Raw genomic sequence first — 26,782 nt, 5'->3', positions numbered from 1 at the left:
AATACGAATCGAAAGTCAGCCTGGCTGTACTGTTTTACAAATTCTCATCTTTTAATAATTTAAGGGGATATTTGTTGGTTTGTTTTGATAATTCACTCATAAATCTCTGTGAATATTTTTTAAGCCCTGGTGCACAAGGTCAAAACCACGCAGCAATGGGTCGAGGAGAACTTTTCCGATTTCTGGAAACACGATTTGTGGCCTCCCTCCTCGTCTGACATAAATCCTCTCGACTATGGTATCTGGGCTATGTCGTAAGACGGTTCTTAGTCGTCCCCCAACCCAGCGTTGACACGCTAAAGATCTCCACCGAGAGGAAGTGGAAAGCCATGTCCAAGGCCCACACTAAAAGCTATGGTGGCAGCAAAGGGCCATGTTCAATACGAACCTTCAAAAAGTATCCCCTTAGTCCCCTTGTGCCACTGCCACAAAATAGGTCTCCCAAGCATTCGTCTTTGTTAGATCATGGGCTTTAAATAATATTTTAAAAAGTAAAAATAAATATAAACATTGATTTCTTGAATTTTTTTGTAAGTATTTTTGGAACAGAACTCTAAATTCTCATTTTTAGCGTACAACATTCGAATTTTTTTTTGGTTCCATTCATTGAACGCACATTCCATGAAACGTCATTTGACTGTTTGTTGGCATTGCAGGTGTATTTTGATTGCATTGCTCTTTTTATGCTTATAATATTTAAAATTGGTCTGTAAATTTAAAATGTATATTATTTTCTTCTTCATAAATAAATTTGTTTATAATTTTTAAATGAATATTCCAAATATCTAGGATTTTCCAATCTCAAAAGATAACGGGTATAATTGAAGAATTAAAGACAGCTAGAATATATAATATATGAGTCACGGTTCGCTTTTTTAAATAGATACAAATGTAGTGTATATTGCTTTCAGTTTTTTTTTTTTTAAATTGTCTTAAGTAAACTCTTGCATAATATAAAACAGCTTACTCTACGTAGAATGAACTTGGATTTGGATTTTTATACTATCAATTTACTGTAAATAATAACTAACAATTGCCTACAAGAAAAATAGAAAAGGCAAGCTACATTATATTTAAATAAATTTTTCCTTTCCCTTTTGTCAGTCGAGGTGAAAAGTGGAAACAGCAGGAACAGAAAAAAGACCCGAAATCATCTAGTAGTTAGCCAAATAAGTGAATCAAGCCAACTTTTACGTATATCCTAAGTTTTCTCGGACTATCATTGTCATATTATTTCTTTACAATTTTGAAAATGAATTACATATAAACACTCATCAGATATTACTGGAATAAATAAATAGTAAAGGGTTACGCTGTAACTGATAAATTGGTATAACTGATTCCAGTTTATTAAAATTTTTCATTTTTGATGATAACATTTTTTATTCTAATATCTTTGAGCTTTTGAAAAGTTGCTTTACTAATGTGGCAACAAGGAACTACAAAAGTTAAAGACATATTTCACGTATATGGTTATAATGGAGAGGCTGCGTGGTTTCAAATGTGAATAGTTTATTCAGATCTTCATTAATCCATGCATATAGATACATTTAATAAGTTTAAAATCCTACATAGTATTTTATTCGATACCATATTATAATATTGCTTAGTAATATTTTATAAACGTTGTCCAGATCAATACCATCCCATTCCGGCTATAAAAAATCATTAATTACCTCTCGACAGCGCAATCCATTCATACTTCACCAATTTTAGCTACAGCAGCAATATTCTGAGTTATTCTTAAGCGACATGCACGGGATTTATTCTTCATATCACTAACCTGTCCCGACAGCTCAATATTTTCCACCAATTTCTATATTGCAGTCTGACAGGTTGCTTTACGATAACTCAAAAATGTTGTATTTTTAAGAACTGCGTCTGCCAGGGTTTCCCTATTTTTATAGTGAATTTTAGTAATTTCACTGCGTTGTTGGAGCGTGTATCGTTCCATTTGTATAAATGGCGAAGCTTGTATCTGTCAAATGTTAACAAATTGGAGCTTCAAAAGTTACATCTACCGAAATCGTGGCCTATTCAAAATAACACCTCTTATTGGATAACCCTGTATTTACTTATGATGTAAATTAAAACAAAAGTCTGATCATATAATTCATGGATTTGAATAGTGAACTCAGACTATAAGTAGCGGTGAGACACGATTGGATACATTATAGTTTGGAAAAATAATGCTATCGATAGAAAATTGTTAATGATCGGGAAACCATTTATTTCGAAATATTTTACGTACAACGAGTCCAAATTTATTAAATTTAAACTTCATTAATCAACAAGTATTGCACTAGTTGATAACTTTGAATACAAACCCAATTCTGACACTAACTCTAATCAACCTTTCGAGCATTTATTGAAAAAATGATTCTTTAAAAGCCCTTTGATTTACATAATAATTAATAAGTATGTTATACCTCCTTTTGCTTCAAATCCTTTACTTAATTATACCTTTAACCTGAGTTACTTTCCACAACTATTGAATGGATTTAATTAAGTATACCTGCTTTCTCCTTTTCAAAATATAACAATGCCTTCATAGTCATAAACAAAACAGTGACTCCTTTTCCTTGATTTTTGACAAAATGTATATGAAATTAATTTATTTCTTGAGTTATTTTTCTATTTATATTGTGATAGTAAGTAGTTTTGATTGGCCAAGCATCGGCTTTGCTTATCCCTGTAAAAAAGAGGGATTTGTCTTTGACACAAATAACCTGATATGTAGAAAGTGTGAAAAAAACACAGAGCCTAAAGGTAAGTGATGTATAGATTTTTTTATTTAATGATACCCAATATCCATTTTTTTAATTTACTCAGTATTTAAAATTATCATATCCATTGCTACCAGTTTTTAACAATCATCCATATTAATATGGATTTGCGCAACTTATAATTTGAGCGTTCAATGGGTGTGATAGTTCATCTAAACACCTTAACGTATAAAAAAATATATGTGTATGTTCTGTACATGTTGCGATGTCTGTAAAAGTTGTAGCCTGTACCTGCAAATTGTACACTTTACAATTGATTTGTCTTAAAATGCATTATTTTATTAGTGCATTGGTCATTAAAATCACCGACTATTTATTGATACCCTCATATAATTAATTAAGTAATATTTCAGGGTTATTAAGTTTTTATGAGTAATATAACTGTGAGCATTTGAATTTTATAATGTGCCCCATACTACTTATATTTTAGTAGTTTTTATTAAAATAGCCAAGAATTCCACCACAAATATATCAATAATCCATGAATATTCAATGATTACATTATTCTCATCTCGGGTTCCGTAAATCCTTTATTTAAAACTGTTTATCTCGTTTTTTGGTTGAAAATTGTATCTTTGCTTGTACAAGTTACAATTTGTACACAACATATACACAAAATCATTCAATTAGCCCAGAAATTGGAAACTTACGTAACTTACCATTGAATTAACTAGTTTTGTAAACTATGATTGTATAATAAGGAAGGAGGGATAGGAATAGTTTCTTTCTCGAAAATCAAAGAAGTTACAGAGACAAAGTTTACATTACGCTATTATATAACGCAGATTATTGTTAACCTACTATTTTTCTTCGATGTATTGGATAAAAACTGATTCTGAGGAGTAAAAGTAATTTTTTGAAAGAACAATATTCTTGCAATAATGATAATAAGTAGTGATGTCATTAATGTCTGAACATTGTAGTTTCTTCTAAGTCTGTCCCTATAAACTTTTGAAGTTCGGCCCTTCATCACGTCATTCAACGTGATGTCTTCTTTATTCTGTTTTATTTTATCATAAAATCAGTCAAATGGATAAAATTGTAGATTTGTTTGAAATTACCAAAAATAAATTAATAAAAAATGTAGTTTTCTCCAGTTATTTAACAATGTTCACCATAGATAAAATCGAACAAATCAATCACAAAAATAAAATCAAAGGAACAAAGTTTCTACAGCTTCTTTGCAGAAAAAACATCCAGGGTCCGTTTTATTCGACTTGCTGATATATATCAAGGATGTCAACAACCTGTACTGAAACCCCTTCTATGAACATGAAATAAAGGGTTTGATCGCATTATTCCTGGGTTGATTACTTCTTCTTACATATTAAAGTTCTTCCAGCACTTTGCTAACAAGAAACATGGTGTTTTTTTTTCAGTCATGACCTGTCTGTTTTTTTCCTTTCCACTGAAGCAATTCCTATACAGAAGGGGATTGGTGGGCCTTGTTGTAGGAAATTAGCATCACGAGTCAAGGAAGGGATCCCTGCATGGTGCATTAAAAACTTATAAAGTGTTGTCCTTGTTGACGTTATTCAAGTTTATGTCTTCTTTATTTAATAAGTTCTCATACTGACAGTCCTAAGGACCGACAGTCTTAAGGACTCAGTCCTAAGACTCAAATGAAACGGACCAATTAAATACGGAACCAAACACCACTATTAATAAGTACTGAAGTTGTCTTCGTATTTTTTAAAATTCTGTAATATTTTGTATGTATATTTACACATTATAACAAGCAGGTTTGTAGTCCAGTGCTGGGCTCTGAAGAGGGTTGTGAAATGAAATTTCTCCGATCTTTAATACTGATCAGTGGTTTATAAGATAAATCTTATTATACCTTAATCTACTATAATAACTAGAAAATACGTAAGTAACAATATGACAATATTATATAATTAGACAAAAAAGATTCCTTAACTATTTTCCCCATAATGATAATATATGATGCCTCCTTCGTTTCCATGACGACGTCTTTTATGCCTTAGTAAATAAAGCTTGTTATTTACCAGAAAATCATGCTTATTTGGTCAATGAAGACAAAGCTTATGTGTTTCCCCTCATTAAATGGCTTTTAAAGGTATTTCTTAAGGTGTTTATACCATATTTGATATAGTTATCACATTTTATCATATGTAATAATATCAGCACTGAATACCAAAACTTTATTTTTTTTAAATGCCTTCGTATTTTGTATTTTCAATTGATCTTAAATTTTTTAAATCATAATATAAATAAATAAATTGTGAGGTCAGAGATTTTTCGCATAATAAATACAAAATATATTGTTCTGGCTATTTGGACAGCTGCAACATTTGACATTTAATTTTTTTTTGGGAAAACTACAGATTAATATGTATATTTAGTTTCAAATTATAGCGTGCATATATTCGTAAGTTGTCTGATTCAAGGTAGCTCCGTAATAATTGAGCAAAAAATTTACAAGATAGGTGAATTGAAATGAGATATTTCTACGAACTGCTTCATTTTTTTATGTGGCTCTACAAAATTTTCATCGAGACAAGGTGATTCACTTTATACTCAGTGTACAATTTACACTGATAAAATATATTATCATGTATATACCGGGTGGAGCATAATTAAAAACGGGCTTGTTTACCGTGGTAAAGTGTTCATGGCTGCTGTGGGGAAGTCAAATAGGTATGATTAGTGGCAATCTTGATTCAAAAACATCAACAATTTCGTATTGAGCGTTGTAGGAGTCTTCTTAATTAACTTTTGGTCACCCCAAAACCCAGAAACTAACCCAATGGACTACCACATCTGGTGAAAAATGAAGTTCAAAGCCTGTAGTGTTCGCAACATTAGCATTTTTACCTTGAGTCGTCCTTGAATAAAGAGTGGAACAAGATGAGCCACAGCTAACATCTCACATGTATGTGAGGCCTTTGAGCCCCATTTATAATTTCTCATTGGCGCCAACGACGGAAAAACTCACAAATAATGATCCTTTATATACAATGAGTAAATCTTTGCTTAATGTCGAGCATGTTTGTGTTAATTTGACTTGATTCACTGGCCGGTAATATTTTAACCAATATATTTATGGCAAAGTTTATTGTCATTGAATGACATATATGTCTATGTAGTGTACTATACTAAATATAATCAAAATAATGATTTCAATAAGTTATTAATTAATATCATTTATATAAAAAGTATTTTTAGGAGGAAAAATACCTTAACTTTTTTTTGTGAAAATGAGACTTAGTGTCAAATATATAAAAATATAAAAAAAATAGCTATAATTTAGCCATTAATATTTTTTGTCTCCAATTCCTTTAATACGATCCAAAAAATAGAAGATTAGGAATTCCTTCTGCTTTATATCTTGTAATTACTCTTTTAACATAAAGAACAGAAAGAATCTCATCTTAAAATGCACAAGGTATGTATTTATATACAATCTTGTTAAATCACATTGAACACATCAATAAATCAACTCCTCTGGGACTGTAATTCCATCATTCACATTGGTCCATCAATATATTGTACATTTTCTAATCCTCAAGCTTTTTCCTAATACAAATCTTTACTTTAATAAAAACATTTAATATATTTATTGGAAGCTGAGAGCCTAAGAAATTCAGGGGCAGCAACGACTTTTATAAATTTTCATTATTTTAGGTTTAATTTAAACTTGTAAAAAATAACGTCAATAAATATATATATGCTCAAAATGAAACTATGGGTATTAGATGAAGTAGATGTTTTACAGACACACTACCCTTTTAGCCCATGGCTAGTAAAAAATTCCATAACCAACCGATCTATTTAATATATTCCGTAGAGCTCTAATCATTGGACTAAACGTTATTGTATAGGGGTTTCTTCGAAATTTTTGCTGATCAAATATTTCGGTATACGTGTATACGGGATAGTGTAGTAAAACGTGGGCTTGAGAGATGGATTTAGAAATACATCAATAATTTTATATTTTCAATATTAGGCAAAAAAATGTAAACAAGGTTTTTGAATTTTTTTTTCCAATCAATTTAAATATGCCACCTTCATTATCAATCACAGCCTTTACACATCCCCTGAAGGTCATACAGGAGTTGATGAAAAAGTCCTCTACCAAGTTGTACCATTCAGTCATTATGGAGGACTTCAGTGAGTTCACATTTGGATGTGAGGTCCTTTTGGTTTCCCTTTCCAAAGTGCCCCATATAGAAAAGTCCAGTGGGGTTCAAATCTGATGAGGAAGGGGGTCATATCTCCTTAGACCAGAATCAAGCCAAATGTTATCTACAAATAACTTTTGGCGCTTGGTGGACGTGTGAGAGGGGCACTGTCCTGAGTCCACACTTAGTTAGCCTATAGGTAGTTGGTCTTCAGCCATGGCAAAATGGTGTATCTTTGCACCTGCCTTGAAAAAGAACGAAGGTATCTTCTTTCCATCAGAGGCCACAACGCCAAAGACATCTTGGATTTCTTCTATTGCTTCCGCAAGCCATCGGTTGTTCCAGCAGTTGTGGAATTGATGAACTTTAAAAATCTTCTTATCCGAGAAATTTTTCATAATTGAACCATTTACCTTGATCATGTGAGGCTTTTCTTGCACCTCTTGAGCCTCTTGTCTTTCATGCCCTCTGTCAGAAGGTGGCGTGGAGTCCTTGTGGAAGAAGATGCCTTGGTTCTTTTTCAAGGCAGGACAGAAAATTTGCCAAAATGCCTACCAAAAGGTGCTTAGGCCCACCATTTTGCCATGGCTGAAGACCAACTACCCAGAGGCTAACTAAGTGTGGACTCAGGACAGTGTCCCTCTCACACGTCCACCAAGTGCCAAAAGTTATGTGTAGATAACATGGCTAGATTCTGGTACAAGGAGATATGACCCCCTTCTTCATCAGATTTGAACCCACTGGACTTTTCATTTCTACATTAGTATAGTTTGTTTATGTAAAAAGGACGGCTGAAACAGAATATTAAAAAAATAATAACAAAACCTTTTCATAGTAATAAGAAAATATACATTATTTAACAGCCTACGTTGTGCTGCCCTACCCTGTATACCAAGTAATTAAGTAGTTTAAACTTTGTGGTATTATGGGCTAGTTATTTTCTCAGGTCTAGCAAAAAATAAAAATGACTAGCTTTGTTGACTAGTTGTCAATTTTAATGACGGTTGAGCCCTGGGTATAACTAATATAGAAATATGTTTCAAACGATATCTAGAAACAAAAAAAGTCAATAATGAAATAAAAAAAATATTTCTACAATCTAATTTATAATAAAAATATGAAGTTAAATGTAATTCTAAAAATACCTTCCTATTTTTCTTTCATTTAGGATTTCAATGCCAATGCATGGCTGGTTTTGTCATCAAAAAGGATACTGGTTCCTATGACAAATTAGATTGTGAGCAATGTAAAAATGGAACGGTACCAAGTATGGATAAACTCCATTGTCGCCCATGTCAAGGATTGATCGACTTTGATAATCAAAGATGTTTTTGCGGTTTTGATGAAATTTTAGGTTCGAAAGGATTTGTAAAATAAATAAGACATTTTTTCTCTTAAAGAATTTCTCTACCCACTCATTCATTTTTTTTTATATAATACTTTCAAATATATTGTGTAATATAACACAATATTCTTGTTTGCTTTTTTTTTTAACTTTCAACTTTTCATCAGAATCATCAATAAGTAATCGAAAATATTGATGATAATGATCTTTATAAATCTATTTTGTTTATCATTTTTTTAATAAGTTTTATTTATTTTTCTGTCTTTTATATTGAAAATCAATAAGTTAATGATTACAGATAGAATGGGCATAAAATGCTGCTATGAAGATAAATGTATCACTTTATTGCTTGAGGATATCTATGTATTTTATATTTTCAGTGGAGAGAGACATTAGTGGTGCTTTATTAGATGTTTTCAATTGTGTTCGATGTGCAGTTGGAACATATCCCTCATCTGATAGAAGGAATTGCGTCCCTTGTAACTCTTTTCCAATCCTTCCTAATCAAAATTGTAGTTGCAATGTTGCTAACTCTATCTGTTACGATGACAAGTTGACAGGGTAATTTTTTTTGTACATCTGGTTTATAAAGTGGCAAATTTTCAATCCAATTTTTTAAAATCCAGATATGCTCAAACATTGGAAAATGGAAAAGGTGAAATTGTTGACTATGGAGGGAAACAAGTTCGTTCACGACTCTTCAAAAGGAAATTAAAGGAAACCGTTTATCTATGCGAGGTGCAACGTTCTTCTATAATCCATAATACACTTTACTTATTTATATTAGTGTAATAGGAATTTAACACAGCGAATGCATGTCAGACACTTGGGAATTTATGCACCCTAGTTCTTCACAATAGGAATCACCCTGCCTGTAAGGTCATTTATGACTTGAAAAGAAGTCGTAAACATGATGTTCCACAATTGTACTTCATTGACAGACCAGATAAGAAAAAGGATATTACTAATGTGTATCGGTAGGTTACATTTAATAGATACTAACCATAATGAATTTGTTAATATTATTAGACCACAGTCTCGCATACAAATAAGTGTTGCAGAGTTTGATATTGAAGGTAGACTTATTAGTTTTCGAAAGTCGATATCTGGATCGGATTTTAATTTCTGTAATGGTTCGTTCAATGAATTTGATGCTGCACTTAATTTTGGAACAAAGTTTGACGTAAAATGTTCTCTGAATTATGAACTACTATGGGATAAACTTGGTAAAGATGGGCGTGAAAATAGATTCTACGACTTGTACATTTCCTATAACACTTCTATCATGGATACTGAGAGTACTAAGCTTTTTGGCTTGCCGATTCTATTAAAAAACTTGGAGCAGAATCAGGTATACATTTAAAAAGATAAGAATGTAAAAAATATTTTAGACTTTTCTTTGTCTATTTAGAATAAGAGAGATGATCATAATCTTCAATTTATAACGCGATTTTTTATGATGGATCGGATTGGAGGTGTTGCTTCTGAATCAGAGGATGAATCCGTACCAGAAGCTATTCGTTTTCTTAAGAAGTTCCATCTCAAAATTCAATTATTGGATACAAGAGAATATCCTCAACTCTCTGGAACAATCTATCCCCCGTTAATAGAGATAGAGTACGGAGTTATCACCCGAGAAGAACTTGAAGAGGCGCGAAAAAACAATTTAGAAGGTTCCGGCTTTACTTTTGAATTCAAAATAGACTATAGCATGGATATCCGAGAATCTATTAAGGATATTGAAGTTTGTCAAATCTGGTTACAAAATTTGACTTCATCATTGTAATTATAATATTATTTTTAGATATCTATTGGTGTTCTTAGTGCCATAGCAGTATTTTGGTCGATAGTTCAAACATGGACCTGGTCAAGACGCTCAGGAAAGATGACTATTGATCCATTTACTCTGTTCGAATTTTTAGCTAATGCCTGTGGAAATTTAGCTCATGTTTTCTTCATTGTCATTTATTTTGCAAGTCTTTACTACATGATATTTTTTAAACAACAAAACTACATCTATGTAATTCTTCCCAATGAGGATCAAGAAAAAATTATCAAGAACTTTGTTTATTCAATCTTTGCTTTAAAGGTACGACAATTTATTTCTCTCGTTTAATTCTCTCCAAAAGAAGATCACAATTATGATTACAAACATTTCAAAAAGTATTTGTTTAAATAATAATATTAGCTATTGAATGTCTGTTTGTTCTATGATGCAGATTTTTGAATTATGAACATACATATGCAATATTGGAGAAAAATAAAAAGGCTTTTATTTTGCAGTTATCTACATATACATTTTGAAGTTACGGAATTGATGTTCTTTTTTGCTTTCTTTTCATAAAAGCCAATCTGTTGCCTTAAAAGAGGATGAAGTAAACACTTATTAATATTTTTCCCCAATTTTTATACATTATTTATAGTTATAAAATGAACTACAAGGTTGTTCAGATAAATCCGGACAACGTTTGAGTGCATCCTGATCAATAAGGAAAGCATGTAGAGGTTTGAAATTTTATTTACAAGTTCTAAGAACCCCCCTCCAAAAAAATCATTCCATGTTTCCACCATCTTCGCCAATCATTCACTCGATCCGAGACCTAAATGATTTGCAGGGCTTGACCTCGTCCGCAAGGGAGGCTTTGCCCCAGTACTTGATGATGAAGGCCTTTAAAAGTCTATGTTGTTATGTAAATTGGCAGAGATCTTCCTCTATAAATCCTCATAAAAGAAATAATCCATGGGATTTATAACGGAGGAGTTAGAGGGCCAGGTTTGGAGCTCCCAAAAAGACACCTTCCCTTCTTTATACCAGTTTTGGGTCTAACAGGCCTTGTGAAGGGGAGAGGCAAGTCTTGTTGAAACAGAAACACGACACCGTTGGCCTTATATTTCACTTATGGTATCACGTAATTCTGGATGTTGTGGGATCTGTCGACAGTCAAATGTTTCTCATTCGAATAAAATATGATTAGATTACCATAGGACTTCAAATCACTCATCAAATTTCTTCTGTAGGCAGACCGGGCGGCCTTCATTTTGTCTGTAAGAGTACTTATTTTGAATTAAATGTTGCGCTACAAACTGAAGGCCAACACTCAACCTCTCACTTTAAAATTCAAATAACTGAGTTAAATGCTTTACTTATTCTTCAGAATGTAGTTAAAGATGGTCTGGATTTATCAAAAAGACACACTATTTTAAAACATTTGATTGAGGGAGTTTCCAGTTGCAAATGCAATTTAATAAAATACATTTGATAATGTCAAATATTATTTTTCTATTACGTTTATTTATTCATCCTATGTTTATTTTGATAGGTGTTTATCCACCCCAAAGACGGAAATATTCTTATAATGTATTGTACACATCATAATTTTGCTAAACCTTCTCTGTAAATTCTTAATTTGTCATCTAATTACTGTATCTACTTTTTTGGGGGTTTATTGTTTTCAAAAAAACATTTCCCTTTTAAGTAAGATTAAATCCCAATAATTAAGTTCAAGTGGACTATATTAATATAACTGATTACTATAGGAAATAAAGTAATTTATAAAAGAAACTTATAAGAAATTAAATAAAACCGGAGTAACTATTTCCATACTTCATTACTCCTTATTATTTATCTACTAGTTTATGTTGCTAAAATACCGGGTGTGAATTTGAAATCTGGAACAATTTTAGACCTCAATATCATGGTAACCATTAAATCTTTGTTATTGAAAGTGTGCTCATCAAATTTAGTTTATAAAGTTGTATAGGAAAAAATATCAAATCATTCAGATGTCCTCCGAATACGAATGCCGTGCAGCCATTATTGTGTGCCTTTGTACCGGTTGCATGATCAAGGAGCTTAAATAAATAAAATTATCTGATCAGAAGCGTTAGTCAATGATAAGATTTTTCTTTTGGCAGTCAATGTTACAAACGAGACTAAAAAGGAAGGGAAGACAAGATGGTTGAAATAGAAAGTAAACTATGTATATAAATTACGTTCAGGATTCATGTAACCTCGAACAAAAATAAAAAATATAAATATCCTTTGTAGTCGATTTATAATTTTATAGAGCAAAATTATGATTATGATTTTATGATAGGAGATACTATGACCTATGATTTTAAGTATTAGTTTATGTTTCTGGTTTATTCTAAGGAAAAATATATAACCCTGTCTCTATACATTGACTTGTATGAAATTACATTAGATGATTCTTTGTCAAAAGACGTGATATAACAATGAATGAAAGAGAGATGAAAAAGAGCATATACCAATTTTTAGACGAATCATAATTAGAGGTAACATAAAACATTCTTGATCGATATACATGACACCTTTTTCCTGTTAGTCTCTTTAAATATTACTTATGATCCTTTTCTTGATCACAGTCCAGATGAAAATTTTAAAATATTTAAAATCTTTTATTTACTTAAGACATAATTAAGAACGTTCATTTAATATAAAAATTATAAACTTAGAAATGAGTTAGTTAATCTATTAATTTGATATTGCAAAAATGTTTTTATTTATATAAATATATATAACTTTTTTATTACTTGACAAAGTTTCGTGGGCGATCAAAAAACTCTAATTATAATGTTACATTTTATCAAATGCATGCAAAGAATTGTTATTTATTTAAGAATGACTTCCATTTTACTTTAGTTATTTAAAAAAAAAAAAAAATTACAATAATTTTTTTAACAAACAATTTTATATTTTAACGGCTAAATTATTGATAATCAATATTTCTATAAAATGAGACATTGGTATGTTATATGATTAGATATAATTTAATAAAACTAAATTGTGTGTTAGTTTTAATTTTATATTCTTATAAATATGTATATATATATATATATATAGTCAATCAGCGATATATTATGTAGATTGTGTATTATTGTTTATATAATTTTACTATTTTTTTATTTATATAAAATTACTATTTTTTACAACATTTTTTCAATAATTGAACATATATTAAGCGTATCACTTTTTTGAAATTATTTGCTATAGGAGTAGAGTAAGAATTGCTTTTATAAAGAACCTTTTTAAATAATTGTATGAATTTAAATATTAATTGATATATAACAAAAGTTTAAAAATTTGAACAAAAAACTGTTAATTGATATTTCCTATTTTTATATTCTCCATTGATGATTTTTTTTTTCAAAAATTAGAATTCCTAAAATGGAGAAGTTCAGCTGACTTATAGAGAAATTAGACAATAACTTCTATGTAAGCAGTAATAAGCACTTTTTTAAAATAAAGACAATCATATTTTAAATATAGAAAGGTTATGTCATCACGACTCAATATTTTTATCGTGTAATGGTGCTTAAAGTGCTTTCTTTAATACCAATTAGGACCATTTTAGATGCACCATTACTCCGTAAACATTAAAGTCCCTCTATACTGAACAAAACTAAAATGTACTGAGTTCTAGTAAATAAAAAAAATTAATTTCAAGGAAAGCAACACATATATAATTAAAGCAAATTTGCATATTTAAGTCCACTACTCCACCAAACAATAAGACTACACAAATTTTTGTATTCATTCAATATTAAAATTTTAAATTTCATTTGAAGATCAAAGGACCATTCTTTAAAAAAAAAAACCCTCAAAATTTTAAGAAAATAATCATCAGAAAATAAATGAGTTTTTCAGATGATTATTTTTGAATGGGGAATAATTTTGATATATTTAACTTTGAAAGCCGATTGAGGCTTTTAGAAAAGCTTTATGGAAATTTACAATGAAAATACAACCAAGTAAATATTTATATTCTGACATTCAATATAGATAATATAATTTCAAATTGTATTATATACACTTCGAAAAATAATAGTAGTTTTGTTGCCTTTAAATTTGAAGACCGAGTGAGGCCATTTAGAAATATATACGTTGGAAAATTGAACATTAAACACAGAGGTTGTTTTTGTAATAGTCTGTCTATTTAGATTTTTTTATTGATGTGTAGCGTGTACAGAAATTTCATTTCACCATCAAGAAATTTACCATCTCCCCTTATTTTAGACCTACATTCATCCGGAGGTAAGTTCATCCTCAATATTAATACATATATTAACCCTCCGTTAATTAACAAGATTTATAAAGAATATATTTTATTGCCAATACTTTCAAACTACTCTTAAAGCATTAAATCTGAATAAATGCAATTCTATATATATTCTACAATACCTTGTTACATAAGCGTATACATTGATTTTTATTTATAAACAATTCAATAATTTTACAGAAAATCTGTTTAAATCAATTCTTGTCTTGATTCAGCAATAAATTACAAATGCAGATTTAAAACACCTTTCATACTTTTGGTCTTGGTTGAAATAGTTGTTTTTTCTTGGCATACCTATACATGAAAATGAATAGACATAATTTCAAAATTTCTGATGGTTTTATAAACTCCCTTTAAAAGAAGAGGGAACCTATAAAACTAATATGCATAAATAATATTGTATTCTCTTTGTCTCGAAACAATCTAAACTTTACTCTTTTCATAAATAAGAAAAAAAAATATCTAATACAAACTATTAAGCCATTTAATAAATGCAAAAAACATTATAGTATCAATTTATGTATTCCTATTTTTTCAACTCTTTTGGCTGAATAAGCAAAGTTATAATCCAATGTACATATTTCACTCTGTTTTGGAGACTTTTTATTAATCTTATTTTCCACGAATAAAAAAACAACATTCAAAACTTTTTTTTTTCTATTTAGATCATCGACATTTTACATTTAATTTATCAACAAATGATGGTTGATATTTTCCTTGTTGATTGGGAAAAACCTCATCCTTCATCGGAGAAGACAAAAGAGCTCCCTGTATCTGTTTGGAGAACTTATTTAGTAGCAAATGAATGGAATGAACTACAAATCACTCGAAAAATCAGTATTTCATTACAGATTTTTATGATTCTTATCATTTTAAAAGTATTTTATAATCTGTATAACATACGAAATCTACGGCTGTTAAATAATTAGTCTTTTGTATTTAAGATATGTGGAGTTGAAAACGTAGGGACATCAGATCCTCAGAGTTCATTTACTCTATCAGATGGGGAATATCATAGCAATTTTAGTTTTGTATGTCGCTTTGCACTTTCTGTATCTGTATATGGCTCTGTGGCCTTGGTTCAAGTGGCTTTTTGGAGAGGGATATACACATCTCTCATTGAGGACAAATTAGAACAATTCCTGGATATTTGTTCTCTAGCAAATATTTCTGTTTTTGTGATGTCTCTCAAAAATTTTGGCTATTACATTCATGGCAAGTCTGCTCATGGAATATCCGATACAGATATGGGCCAGATGCTAGAACATCTTCAGGTAATTTCACTCCATACATATGTAAGCACGTGACTTATTTTATCATATATGTATTACATGTAAACATATATCCGTATTAGTTCACATATCGTAGTGTTTTCTTTTTCATTGTGAATAAAGTTTTGGTAAGCTTATGTATATATTTTTTTGTGTGCTATTTTTCATAAAAGTTTAAACTTGCAATAAATCAAGATAATTAATGAGGATTAGAGTGCAATTTTTTTAGTACAGCAAATCATTCATCAAAAAAGTTTTAAATAAAAGGGGAAAAGAATTCCACATATGTATATGTGTACATAAATGAAATGAATCAAATAATATCTGCAGGGTATTTAGGTTTCATTTTCTTTCATTCTGTTGGATTTGATCAATTCTAAAACTGACAAATGCTGTGCTTCACATATAAATTGTGTTATTTCTTTTTAATTCACCATATTTTCAGTTAATACTAATATTCAAATGAAAGTTATCATAACTTCATGACAATCAGTTCTTAAGTTAGTGAGTAATTATGCAAAGTATAATACAACTATTCTTAGTTTCCAAACAATGAATCAAAAATAATTTTTTGCCTTAATTTTACACTGTTTCTTGGTGGGGAAAAATACTGCTGAAGATTAGTAATGACTGGTAAAGTGTTTATGGGGACTCTGTTTGATAAAAAAAAAAAAAAAAAAAAAAAAAGCCAATTTTGAACAAAAAAATCAACGTGTTTTCTTCGTTAAGACTTTTCAACCCATGAATTTTTTAAAGGAAAAGAGTTATAAAACATATTAAATATGGGCACATCTGTACATTAAAATATATTTTTCTTAATTAACCCTCGGTTACTTTTCTTTCAAATCCTAACATTAATAATTTTATGTATTTCATTCAAAAAGCCATATTATGGGCATTATTAAAATAATTTATAATTATAAAATACTCTAGATCAATTTATTTATATGTTGATAAACAATATGAGTATTTTTCAACTTTATGTCTTTTTGACGAAATAGATAAAAATTATTGAAATTAGAGCACTCAATTTTAATTCTTATAAATAAAAAAGAAAATTTAATGAACCCAATTTGAGAATTGTGAATTCAAACATTACAAGTCAAGTATAATGTAATACTCACTATTTCTGTTTCACGCAACTTCGATCAGAAAGAAACAAAACAATGAATACTCGAGAATAACTCATTGCAATATTTGAGAAAAGTTCAAAAAACGTGGATGTACATTATTGTAAGCAAACTATTCCCTGAAGGACAATTTGGAACATTTGGCTAAAAACAATTATTTAAATATACATTTTAATTCAATTTAAAGGGATATTATGAAAAATAGGTATTGTTTATATGTAATATACATATGTCATAAAGGTAAATTAATGAGTATTCTTTTGCAAAATAATATTTTCTGTATTTATATTCATTAATTATCATTCTATATCTAAATACAGCACATTAGCACAAAGTTTGAATATTATTGCTAATTATGTAAGTTTTTTGTAGGTGGGAGAAAAAGAAAGTTATTTCTAAGAGGTTATCACTCTTCATTTCTTATTTACTCCTTAAAGTAAAATGGGCTGTCATTTTAATCAGGATCTAGTTGCAAGTTACAGATTATATAATGATAACCTTATAATTTTATTATAAAACACTTACACTTAGTCTAAATAGTGTGGGTTTAGACACTATGGTTCGGGCGCCACTAATATACACTAATAAGGGCTGTTCACTTGGGGTATAGTGCACAACATGTATTATTTACTCATTTCTTTCATGCAAATTTTGAAATGTTAAGAGTTATTTTTTTCCAATTTTTCTATGATCAATGTTGTAGAACACATAATTAGCTGTCGATTGCCAAATGTCTTCAATGTATGTAGACATTGGCAATTGTCTTTCTCCAGGCCCCAGTCTGCTCCCCGATGACCTTGTGAGACAACCCTGGGTGGACGAGCGCTGCTATCTCAATGTGTGCTCAAGGTGGCAACTAAAGTAATGTTTTTCTTAGCAATCGAAAGTTAATTATATGTTATAAATCATTGCTCATAGGAAAATTCAAAAAAAATAATTTTTAACTTCTCAAAATTTGAATAATAGAGATATATAAATAATAACAGTTGGCCCGGTAACTATATAACTTTTTATTTGAAAATGGCCACTTTTCTGATATTGGATTTGTTAAACTTTTACCCAAAGATCACTTTTATGTAGTTAATTTTGCTTAATAATGTCATTCGGATTTATTTCAACATTTATTTCGCCTATCCATGACCCAAGCAGTTTTATTTTTTCAGTGGTCTTGGAACAGGGATACTCTTTTGAGAAATTTCTTTGAATTGACTTAAAATTTCTGTTTTTTTCTGCATTCATTTCAAGGCCAGAGCTATGAGAGAGTATGTTGTTAAGCTTTGTGTAATATTCTAAATTAACCAAATAAATTATAAATTATTAACCAATGCCATGACTACGGCGGACCTCGAAAGCTTCTCGTTCCACTTATAGCTCTTTATCTCCTCATATGATGACGGCATGATACTAACTGAACTACATATCGTCAGCTGACAAGAATAGCTTTCCTATTTGGTAACCGGTTTTTTATTTGATAATGTCGTCTTCAAGTTATCAAGGTTTAAAGTAGGCAACAATTTGATCCCCGCTCCCTGTAGATTTTAAAGTTTGATGTAAGAATATCAGTAAAAATTATAGCTTAGTCATTTGCAAAACATAATTTTCTTAAAAGGAAAGTTGAATTTTTAAAACCAATGATTTTGTCATTTTGAGGGATATCTTGTATTAAAAGGTCGATGCATAAAATAAAAAGTATTCCCAAAGAAGGGTGTTCATGGCGCCCGCCTCTTTTGTTGTATGATAGGGAGGAGGCTCATACAAATTGCAAAACTACCAATTATCTTGTTCAGCAAGTTTATTAATACTAATAAGCAACTATGAAATACTAAAAAAATAAAGAGACTTACATTCCCTGTAAAAGTTTGACAAAATCAAACTCATTTATGTGAATTTTATGTAAAACTTTATCATTTGTCACCCCAAGCAAATTATTTTTTTATTAATCATAACGCTCCGATACTTTTTATTTCTAATTTGAAAATAATTAAGGTCATCGTGGAGAAAAACAGCATGTTATTTAATCTATATATTGGTAAAATATTGGAATTACATTCGAACTAAATGAAACTGTATTGTGTATTGTATCATTAATAAAAATATACTATTATGCAAAAATACACTAATTAATTTACCTATATGACATGAAGCATATTAATTGTTTTATTGTAATTTAGTAGATCTAAAAGAGGAAAAACAATACTTATTAATCAGAATTAAAATTGCAATCGCATATATATCTAAATATGTAAGACATATTTTTGGCAAATTGTCCTGAGATAAAAATGTTTTTCATAAATAATCCTAGAATAGACAGTTTAGTATGGGTGATAAATTAGGAACTTATATATATATATTTAAAAAGAAGCAGAAAAATTAAATACACACGTTTTTAAGAAGCAAATCTTTACATTATTTTTCATACTATAAAAATAACAATTTATGCAATTATTAAATAATATAAATAACTATTGCAAAGATTTCAATTCTTCTGCGTGTAGAATAAAATACGACCAATACGGAATTTTTTTTTATTGGGGAGGGGACATTATAACAATGCCAATTTTTGAGGTGAAAAAAAATCAAGAACCCATTAATCAGTCGCCTTTTTTTTCAAGCTAACCCAATAAAAATCTCTTTCTAAAATTTTCCTTATAATCATAGCAATTGAAATATTATCAATATTTTGGAACATCCAATAATTTTTTCTCGATAATTTTGAAACTGTGAATTATTTGTTACACAAGTAATATGTGTGGTTTGTTATTGATAGAGTTTGATACGGCTTTTTTAGTATATTAACAATAAATGACAGAATTAATTTAAAAAACATGCAAATTTTAACAGTTAAACGTGATTGCTCATATCTTAAATGAAGTTGATCCTCAAGTATCAAAAGATAAGATAAGGATAAGAGAGGAAAGGGAGCCTTCAAAAATGGTTTTTCGTTTTATGTCTCTTGTTTCAATGGTTAAGATATTTAAAAGACTTTTGATCTCAATTTAGAGGGGGGAAATATCCGTAATAATCGTCAAAGTTGAACTATTTTTACTTAACTGTAAGTCCTACTGTAAAGTGTAATTATCAACATTAATTGAGTTATGAATGAATTAGTAGAAAGCTGGTCGAATTTATGTTAATTATGTCACATACTTATATGCACAAATAAAAATTAAGTTTTTTTTGCATAGATATTGTGTACATGCATGTTTATACACATAAAATAAACACAACGTAGTCACTTGAGGCAATTAAATTAATTAAGTAAACTTTTATGTTAGTATCTTTTTTATATTATCTTGTACATACTTAACAGAGAATATGTTTAAAGATGTTATTTATCAAATATTCAATTGTTATTTTTTCTTCCTTCTAATTAAGGAAAAATGATTTTAATTTATGTATACTTTTTAAACGTATGTATAATCAAAAAAACCTGCAGATCCACTTATAAATTTAAGATCTAAATATATATTCAATAATTTAGAGAGAAACAGAGGACCTCTGCGGACATCGTGGACTTCAGACGGGCTCTGACCATCAAACTTTTACAATGACACTCCCAGCCAAACTGCGTGAATACTATGACGCTGTTGTCCTCCCTGCATTTTCAACAGGATCCAATCTACTTTCGGAAATTGGAACTTCAAGAACAAGCTCCCAAAAAATTATCTCTGGGAATGCAGCCACACTTACAAAAGCTTATGATACGATGAATAAATTCTTAAATCGATTTCTAGAACATGTAAAAGTGAATCTTTTTAAAAGTGCACAAAATAATTTCTTGTGTTTTACTATGTAGGCCTTGAGGGACATAGATTATGAAATACGGGACCGTATTTTTCTCGAACAAGTCATTGATACTGAGTTCCAGGACTCAAGTACGTCAGAAAAGGCAATTTTTTACTCAGGTATAGGATTTCTCCAATCCTACATTTTTTAAATCTCTGCTTATTAAATCTTCTAATTCATGTTTTTTAAAATAGATAATTGCAACTCCTTTAGTGATCTTTTTCTTCATGGGCATGAACTTTCTCTTAGTATGTTCGATCTCTCCGTATTTTGTCTCACAGATCTCTTTTGTTCAGACTTTCTTTTAGCAGGGACTATTACATATTTTGTATCAAAGGTAAGTGTATAGGCTTATGTAGTTTAAAATATTAATCAAGATTAAAGTAACTCCGTTTTCTATCTGATACCATCATTAATGAAATGCTTTTAATTTACAGATGATTATGTACATTCGCTATGTTCTGGGACGGCGGAATTTAGCAAAAAAGACTTTGATTGATCAAAGGTTTCTTCTTTAGAGGAATTTTATGTAACATCAATTCCTTAAAAAGCAAAATCATGATGAATAAATAAACTTTATGCCTACGTGTATAATGATATCTCAAAAATCAACATTTCCTATGTACTTTGCTTTTCTAATTGCCAATTTTATACCTATCTTATTATTGTTTTTAACATTGATTGGTAGAAACACAGATAAGATATTGTAAAGCTGTAGAATAGATAGTTGTTGGTTTAAAAGAAAATTTGCTATCAATATTTTATATTTGTATTTTAATGATTTTAGATACTAATGTTTTTCATTTAGATATATGAATATTTTATGTTTGAAGGCCTTAATCTGGTGAAGAAATTTTAAACTATAATGTTTGAATGGTATTTTTGTAAATGCATCTTCACCAGAAAATTTTAGATAATTCTAATTTTTTATAAATTATTTTCTGTCTAAGTAAAGGTTTAAAAATAAAAAAAATAGAAGCTGTAAATAATTACAGCTTATTAATTAAAAAGTAGTTCTATAGTTGTTAGGAATAATTTGCAAACTGCAATATAACTGTGTGCCTTTTCCTTTTTTGAAAAGAGGCGTTGAAAGATGCAATGAAACTTGCTCTGTGCGTGTGTTAAAGAACTTAAATATTGATGTTGATTATTTATTTATTTTTAATAATTATAATTATAGCGCTTCGTTGGTTCTCAATCAAGATGTTTTTCCCATCTGCAGTTATGTACCTATATTATATCAATATTTGTTTTCCTTTCAAATAATATTTACTCTTCATACAAAGTTTTAAAAAAAAATATAAAAAAAAACGATTAGGTGTTGTCTAAAAGGATTCTTTTTAAACTCGTAATGTCTTTTGTACATTTTTCCAGATAAGTTACATATTTATGAATGTTATGTTTTATATAAATGGTTTTTCTGTTGGTATCTTTATAATGTATACATTACAAAAGTGACAATTTCTTCACAATTAAATAATATCAATAAATTTTTAAATGTACGTCGATTTAATCATATAATTGAAATATTTTGACTCCTCTTGCGTTGATGAAGTATCATCTCCGGGTCTAAACTTGTAAAAAGTCTCAATGATAGCATTCTCAGGGGATTAGATCCATTCCTTGATAATATGAGGCTTGATGGATTCAATATTTGGATAAGTGAAGAGTTAGTCTTTACTCCAATAAATAAGCAGCAGAAATAGTCCAAGGGGCTGAGTTTATTTGATAAAGGTTGTTAAAAACTGACCATGTTGTTGCAACATGATTCTTGAGGCTTTGCTACTGTGTGAAAGGGAGTACTATTATGCTGTCATAACAGCATTTCCTTCAAGATTGTTCAGGTTTGTTCATGGAATAATATTATTGTGCAATGATATATTGTAGTAGGAATCATTTTCAATTTTCTCTCCTTATTGGAAGAAGTACAGGAGTATATTTTTGCCACTTGAGTTTAGACAAAAACATCTAAAAGGAGGACAGAGCAGTGCTTTCTTGTTTGTGTTCATTTCTACGGGCTTGGACCTAAAGTACATTGTTGTCTACTATCTATTGCTGTTTGATTGAATGAGTTGAGAAGTTCATGGTTATCATTATTCTTTATTATTTGCTGCAAAATTGAGATATAACCCCACACTAGAAGATCAAGAAAGAATTCAAATCCATTATATTTTTCAGATTTCTAAGGATCAACTTCAGGATTATACGTCAAAAGAGCAGGAAATCTTTCTTCATGAGTCAACATATTACATCCTTCCACCAAATAGAAAAATGGTGGACTATTTCAGAGTCGTCACTCGAAAGAAGGATTGAACGTATTAAATTTTACTACTTGTCCTCTGTTCATTCCCTTTGTTTCTGGGAGACGCAGGATTTAATAATTTTTTGGTGCTTAAGGTTGTAATACAAATACTTTTTTACTCAATGAAAAAGCCAAGATAACATTTTTTTTAGAGTGAAATACAATATTAAACCACTAGAAAACTGTCCAACAAGTTATTAATATGAATGATATTTGTTTAAATGTTTACAAGAACATATTATATACAAATTCAGTCAATTTGATCAAGCGGTATTTGAACTTTAAATCAAGTTTTAATGTCATTAATATAATAAATTTCTACCTTCTTTTAATTATTCTTGCAACTCAATTAAAATATAATATTTAACACTCTACTTTACATATAATTTTCATGTCATGACGTCTTATTATCTTTTATGATCAGGTATACCCAATAGCCGATTTTTATCAGGTTCAATTAACCTTAAAAACCGTGGCTCCTAAGGACTTTATCACTTTTTTGAATTAATTTAATTTATAATACTAATATCAACAGATACATTTATCATATTGTTGCAATATTGAGAAAAAATATCCCAGATTGTTTTTATGTTATCGCCACGCATATATATCTTTTTATTTATTTTATACTTGTATATGTAGTTACATGGGTCAGCTAGCTCATATTAGTCAATGCTTTAATTTACAAATATGTTATAAAAAATTGTAAAATATTTATATGGTTTACGAATATCTTTAGTAAATTCTTGTTCTTATTTTATTATGCCTCTCCTTTTTTTTAAATATAGGCCTTTGTATTTTCGCTATTTAAGTTCGCTCTCCTTTTATCTAGTAGTCCTTGTTCTAGAACATCGAGGACCTTCAGTTTTGGTGGTTGTACATCTCTTCCACAGTAAAAATATGATTATCATATTTTTTAATAGTGGAACCATTGTGTTTGAGATACATCAGGAGTTTCATGCACCTTTCTAAAATTATTACCTTCAAATATGTTATCAAGAGATGTTTTAAAAATGAGACAAACAATTTCAGACCAAGATTCTTATAGCCCGCTTTTCTTTTGGTCATATTCAGGTTAGTGGCAAACTCATTGTACTACTGTGGAATCATTATTGATCTTGATCCCCAGGATACTGATGAAATCAGCATTCTGCTTTTTTTAAATGCACAATTCTTCCTTTTACTTTCTTAGCTTATAATCCAGCATTTTTGACTTATTCAATGCACCGAACGGGGATGCCAACAGTTCAAATATATTAGCAATGATATTTATTCATTTTTTCATATACAAGTTGTAAACAACTTAAAAATATCACCCAGAATTAGTAAGTTAATTAAAATAATTCACGTATTATTCACTATGTCAATATTATTATCCCGTAAATCTGCTTTACCTTCATTTTCGTAAATTAACCCAGATGATGAGAAAATGTTATCTTACACTAACAATTCCATTTTTAGTGCAATTCTGAAACAGTCTACTGTCTACATACATATGTCTGTAAGTAACTGATAAGTGATAATAAAGTTTCATTCACTAAATAAAAAGAAGAAAAAATAACTTCCCATTCATAGAAATTTCTACATTATAAGAAGGTGGCAAGATAATTTATTCTACAAAAACAAACTATTTTCTATTTTATCTCCAAAATCCCACAAACTTTCAAAATACAAGGTTATTATAAATTACTATCCTATCAAAATTGGCTCATATCTGCTCTTGTCTAATAAGTTATAAGAAATGTTTTATGAATAAAATTTGTTGTACATAATATAAATATTAAAAATTTACTCAATGGCCCTCCTTTGGATTGGACTCAGTCTTAAACCTATTAAAATAATGATTAGAGGATTGAAACACAGTATCATATGGAACATCATCTCAAACAATCTCTACAGCTTTCATAAGCTTTCTTACCCATGGGAAGCATTGAAAATCATCTCCACCATACCAGGTGTTCTATTTAAATCTGAACAGTTACTAATTCAAGAATTAATGAAGGTTGAATGATTGAAATTAAGTCATATTTCGGTATATTAAAGCATAAAAAATTAGTTACAGAACAAACCAATCTGAGCTCTTTAGCTTACGTACAAGTCCCTAAAAATGACTTTGAATGTGATTGACTAATTTCCATTCGTGCACTCCAATCAGTTGGGCGTTTCCAGGACTACTGTCTTCCACGTAAAAAAGTCCAAAACGTTAGAGAGGAAGAAGGGCTCTGTAAAAAAAAAAAAGACCTTAATTGGATCAGGACTAGTTAAATAAATCAGCCCAGGCCAATCCCATCAAGTCCATGAGGCCCTATGCATGATATCTCTGGCTTTCACACCAGACTGTCCTGAGGGGTATAAAAGTTGGCGGAAGGAGCTACGTGAGAGTGGAGAGGCCACTTTTGATACCAGCAATGTAAGGAGTCCATCTTCTCCATTGCAAGACTCTTTGGAGTTATTTTGAACTCTTTTTTTACTCTCCCCCCCCTTACAGCCCTGATGCCAACTTCCTCGACCGCACCTTTTGGGTAGATGTCTAGGGGAAGGCCTGCAGTTTCCGTCATCCATGCACTGTGTCCCTCAAAAGCCACTGTCAGCGATCTCTGGTAGACCAAGAACAGAGGACTACATCCACATCTACATCCCTCTACATAATTGACGCTATGGCCGGCTATATTTATTTGTTAAGACATGTATTTATAGTATTTATTTTGTTGAAATTCCATTTTTCATTAATAAATTATATCTTGAATAGTTTAAAATACAAAGTGTTCAGGTTTTAATGGGCCACTCTGTATCCTATATGACAATGTCCAGGGGGTTGCAATTAGCAGAGCAAAAAAGTCAAAATCTTTGAACAAAAAATTATCAATACTGGACTATTTTGACATGTCCCTATCAGAAATATTGACAAGATATTGTTTATTTTTATTTTTTAAGGTCAATATTCCTCTATACCATGATGAAGTCTAGTTTTCAATGTATGTTTATTATGACTAATTTGGAGGGGATAAAAAATTTGAAATTATTGTGACAAAATGAGTAAAAAAACAGACAGAATGAAAATTTACATATATCAACCCTGCGCATTAAGGGTATCAAATGAACCAAAAAAATGAGCTATCACAAGCTTAGCCATCTCAAAAGATTCCACTTGTTCAAATAAATCCTTGCACTAAAATGAATTTTCCCAAGATCCATCCCCTATCCCATTTTTGGCAGGAAAAGATTTCTGTATGTTGTAAAAAAAAATAATATGAAGTAAACATTTTGAAGTTTGAAAAATATCCATGTAATTCCAAATCTGTGAAAAGGGTAGTTAAACTTGTTAAAAGCTTATAGATACAATCAAAGACATAGATACTTTTTGTAATATTTAAAATCAAGGACAAAGCTAAGGAAATTTAAAACAAACTTTCATTCTCATGCTTGATATATATTATGGATATAAAAAAATAATAATTAAAGATTAATATTTATGCAAAATATTATACACAACTTTATATAGAATAAATAATAACTTCGTAGATGAAGTTTCTACTTTTCATATGGGATTTTTATCTTTTTTTGTCTAATTCTTACTTAACCCAGGAGAACACAATGTTGATTGTACTCTAGAAGTAACAGAATATATTACATTAAATACCAGTCATTTTTTTAAATAAAGAGTGCAGCGGTTGTTTAAGAGCAAACTTTGGGGGCCTGCGACAGGTGCACATGCTATGGTAGGACGTTGATTTTTGTTTTTAGGGCTAGTCAGAAGTGTTTGAGGTCAGTTTAAAAAAATGGTATCGATCAAAAACGTATTTATTCTACAATCGTAGATGAGGCAGAGTGTTATTGCTACGATCTGAACATGTCCTTTGTCTGGAGAGTCAAGAATGTACAGGAAGAGTCTGGAGGTGTTTGGATCCATAAGCTCATAAGGTCACATAATGCCATC

At 29.9% G+C, this 26,782-nt stretch overlaps 1 protein-coding gene across 2 annotated transcripts; it reads left to right on the top strand.

The window, feature by feature from the left end:
• The first annotated feature begins 1,099 nt into the window (after positions 1–1,099).
• LOC121128634 (meckelin) lies at positions 1,100–22,070 on the top strand. 2 transcript variants are annotated; one of them, XR_011783335.1, is made up of 15 exons: positions 1,100–2,769; positions 8,100–8,285; positions 8,657–8,837; positions 8,903–9,014; positions 9,072–9,253; positions 9,306–9,627; positions 9,688–10,020; positions 10,081–10,365; positions 15,022–15,234; positions 15,301–15,630; positions 20,239–20,496; positions 20,554–20,662; positions 20,738–20,880; positions 20,981–21,165; positions 21,724–22,070. XR_011783335.1 is itself a non-coding variant. In XM_040724224.2 (14 exons), exons 1-14 carry the CDS (start codon positions 2,598–2,600, stop codon positions 21,059–21,061), a joined length of 2,907 nt encoding a protein of 968 aa, XP_040580158.2. In that variant the 5' UTR covers positions 1,100–2,597; the 3' UTR covers positions 21,062–22,070. The 2 variants fall into 2 exon arrangements, 1 of the variants encoding a protein (XP_040580158.2); XM_040724224.2 differs by having other exon boundaries at positions 20,981–22,070.
• The last annotated feature ends 4,712 nt before the right edge of the window (positions 22,071–26,782 follow it).

Source organism: Lepeophtheirus salmonis, chromosome 13 (genome assembly GCF_016086655.4).
Source record: "Lepeophtheirus salmonis chromosome 13, UVic_Lsal_1.4, whole genome shotgun sequence".
Lineage (NCBI taxonomy): Eukaryota > Metazoa > Arthropoda > Copepoda > Siphonostomatoida > Caligidae > Lepeophtheirus > Lepeophtheirus salmonis.
This window is presented reverse-complemented; position numbering and strand designations above follow the sequence as displayed.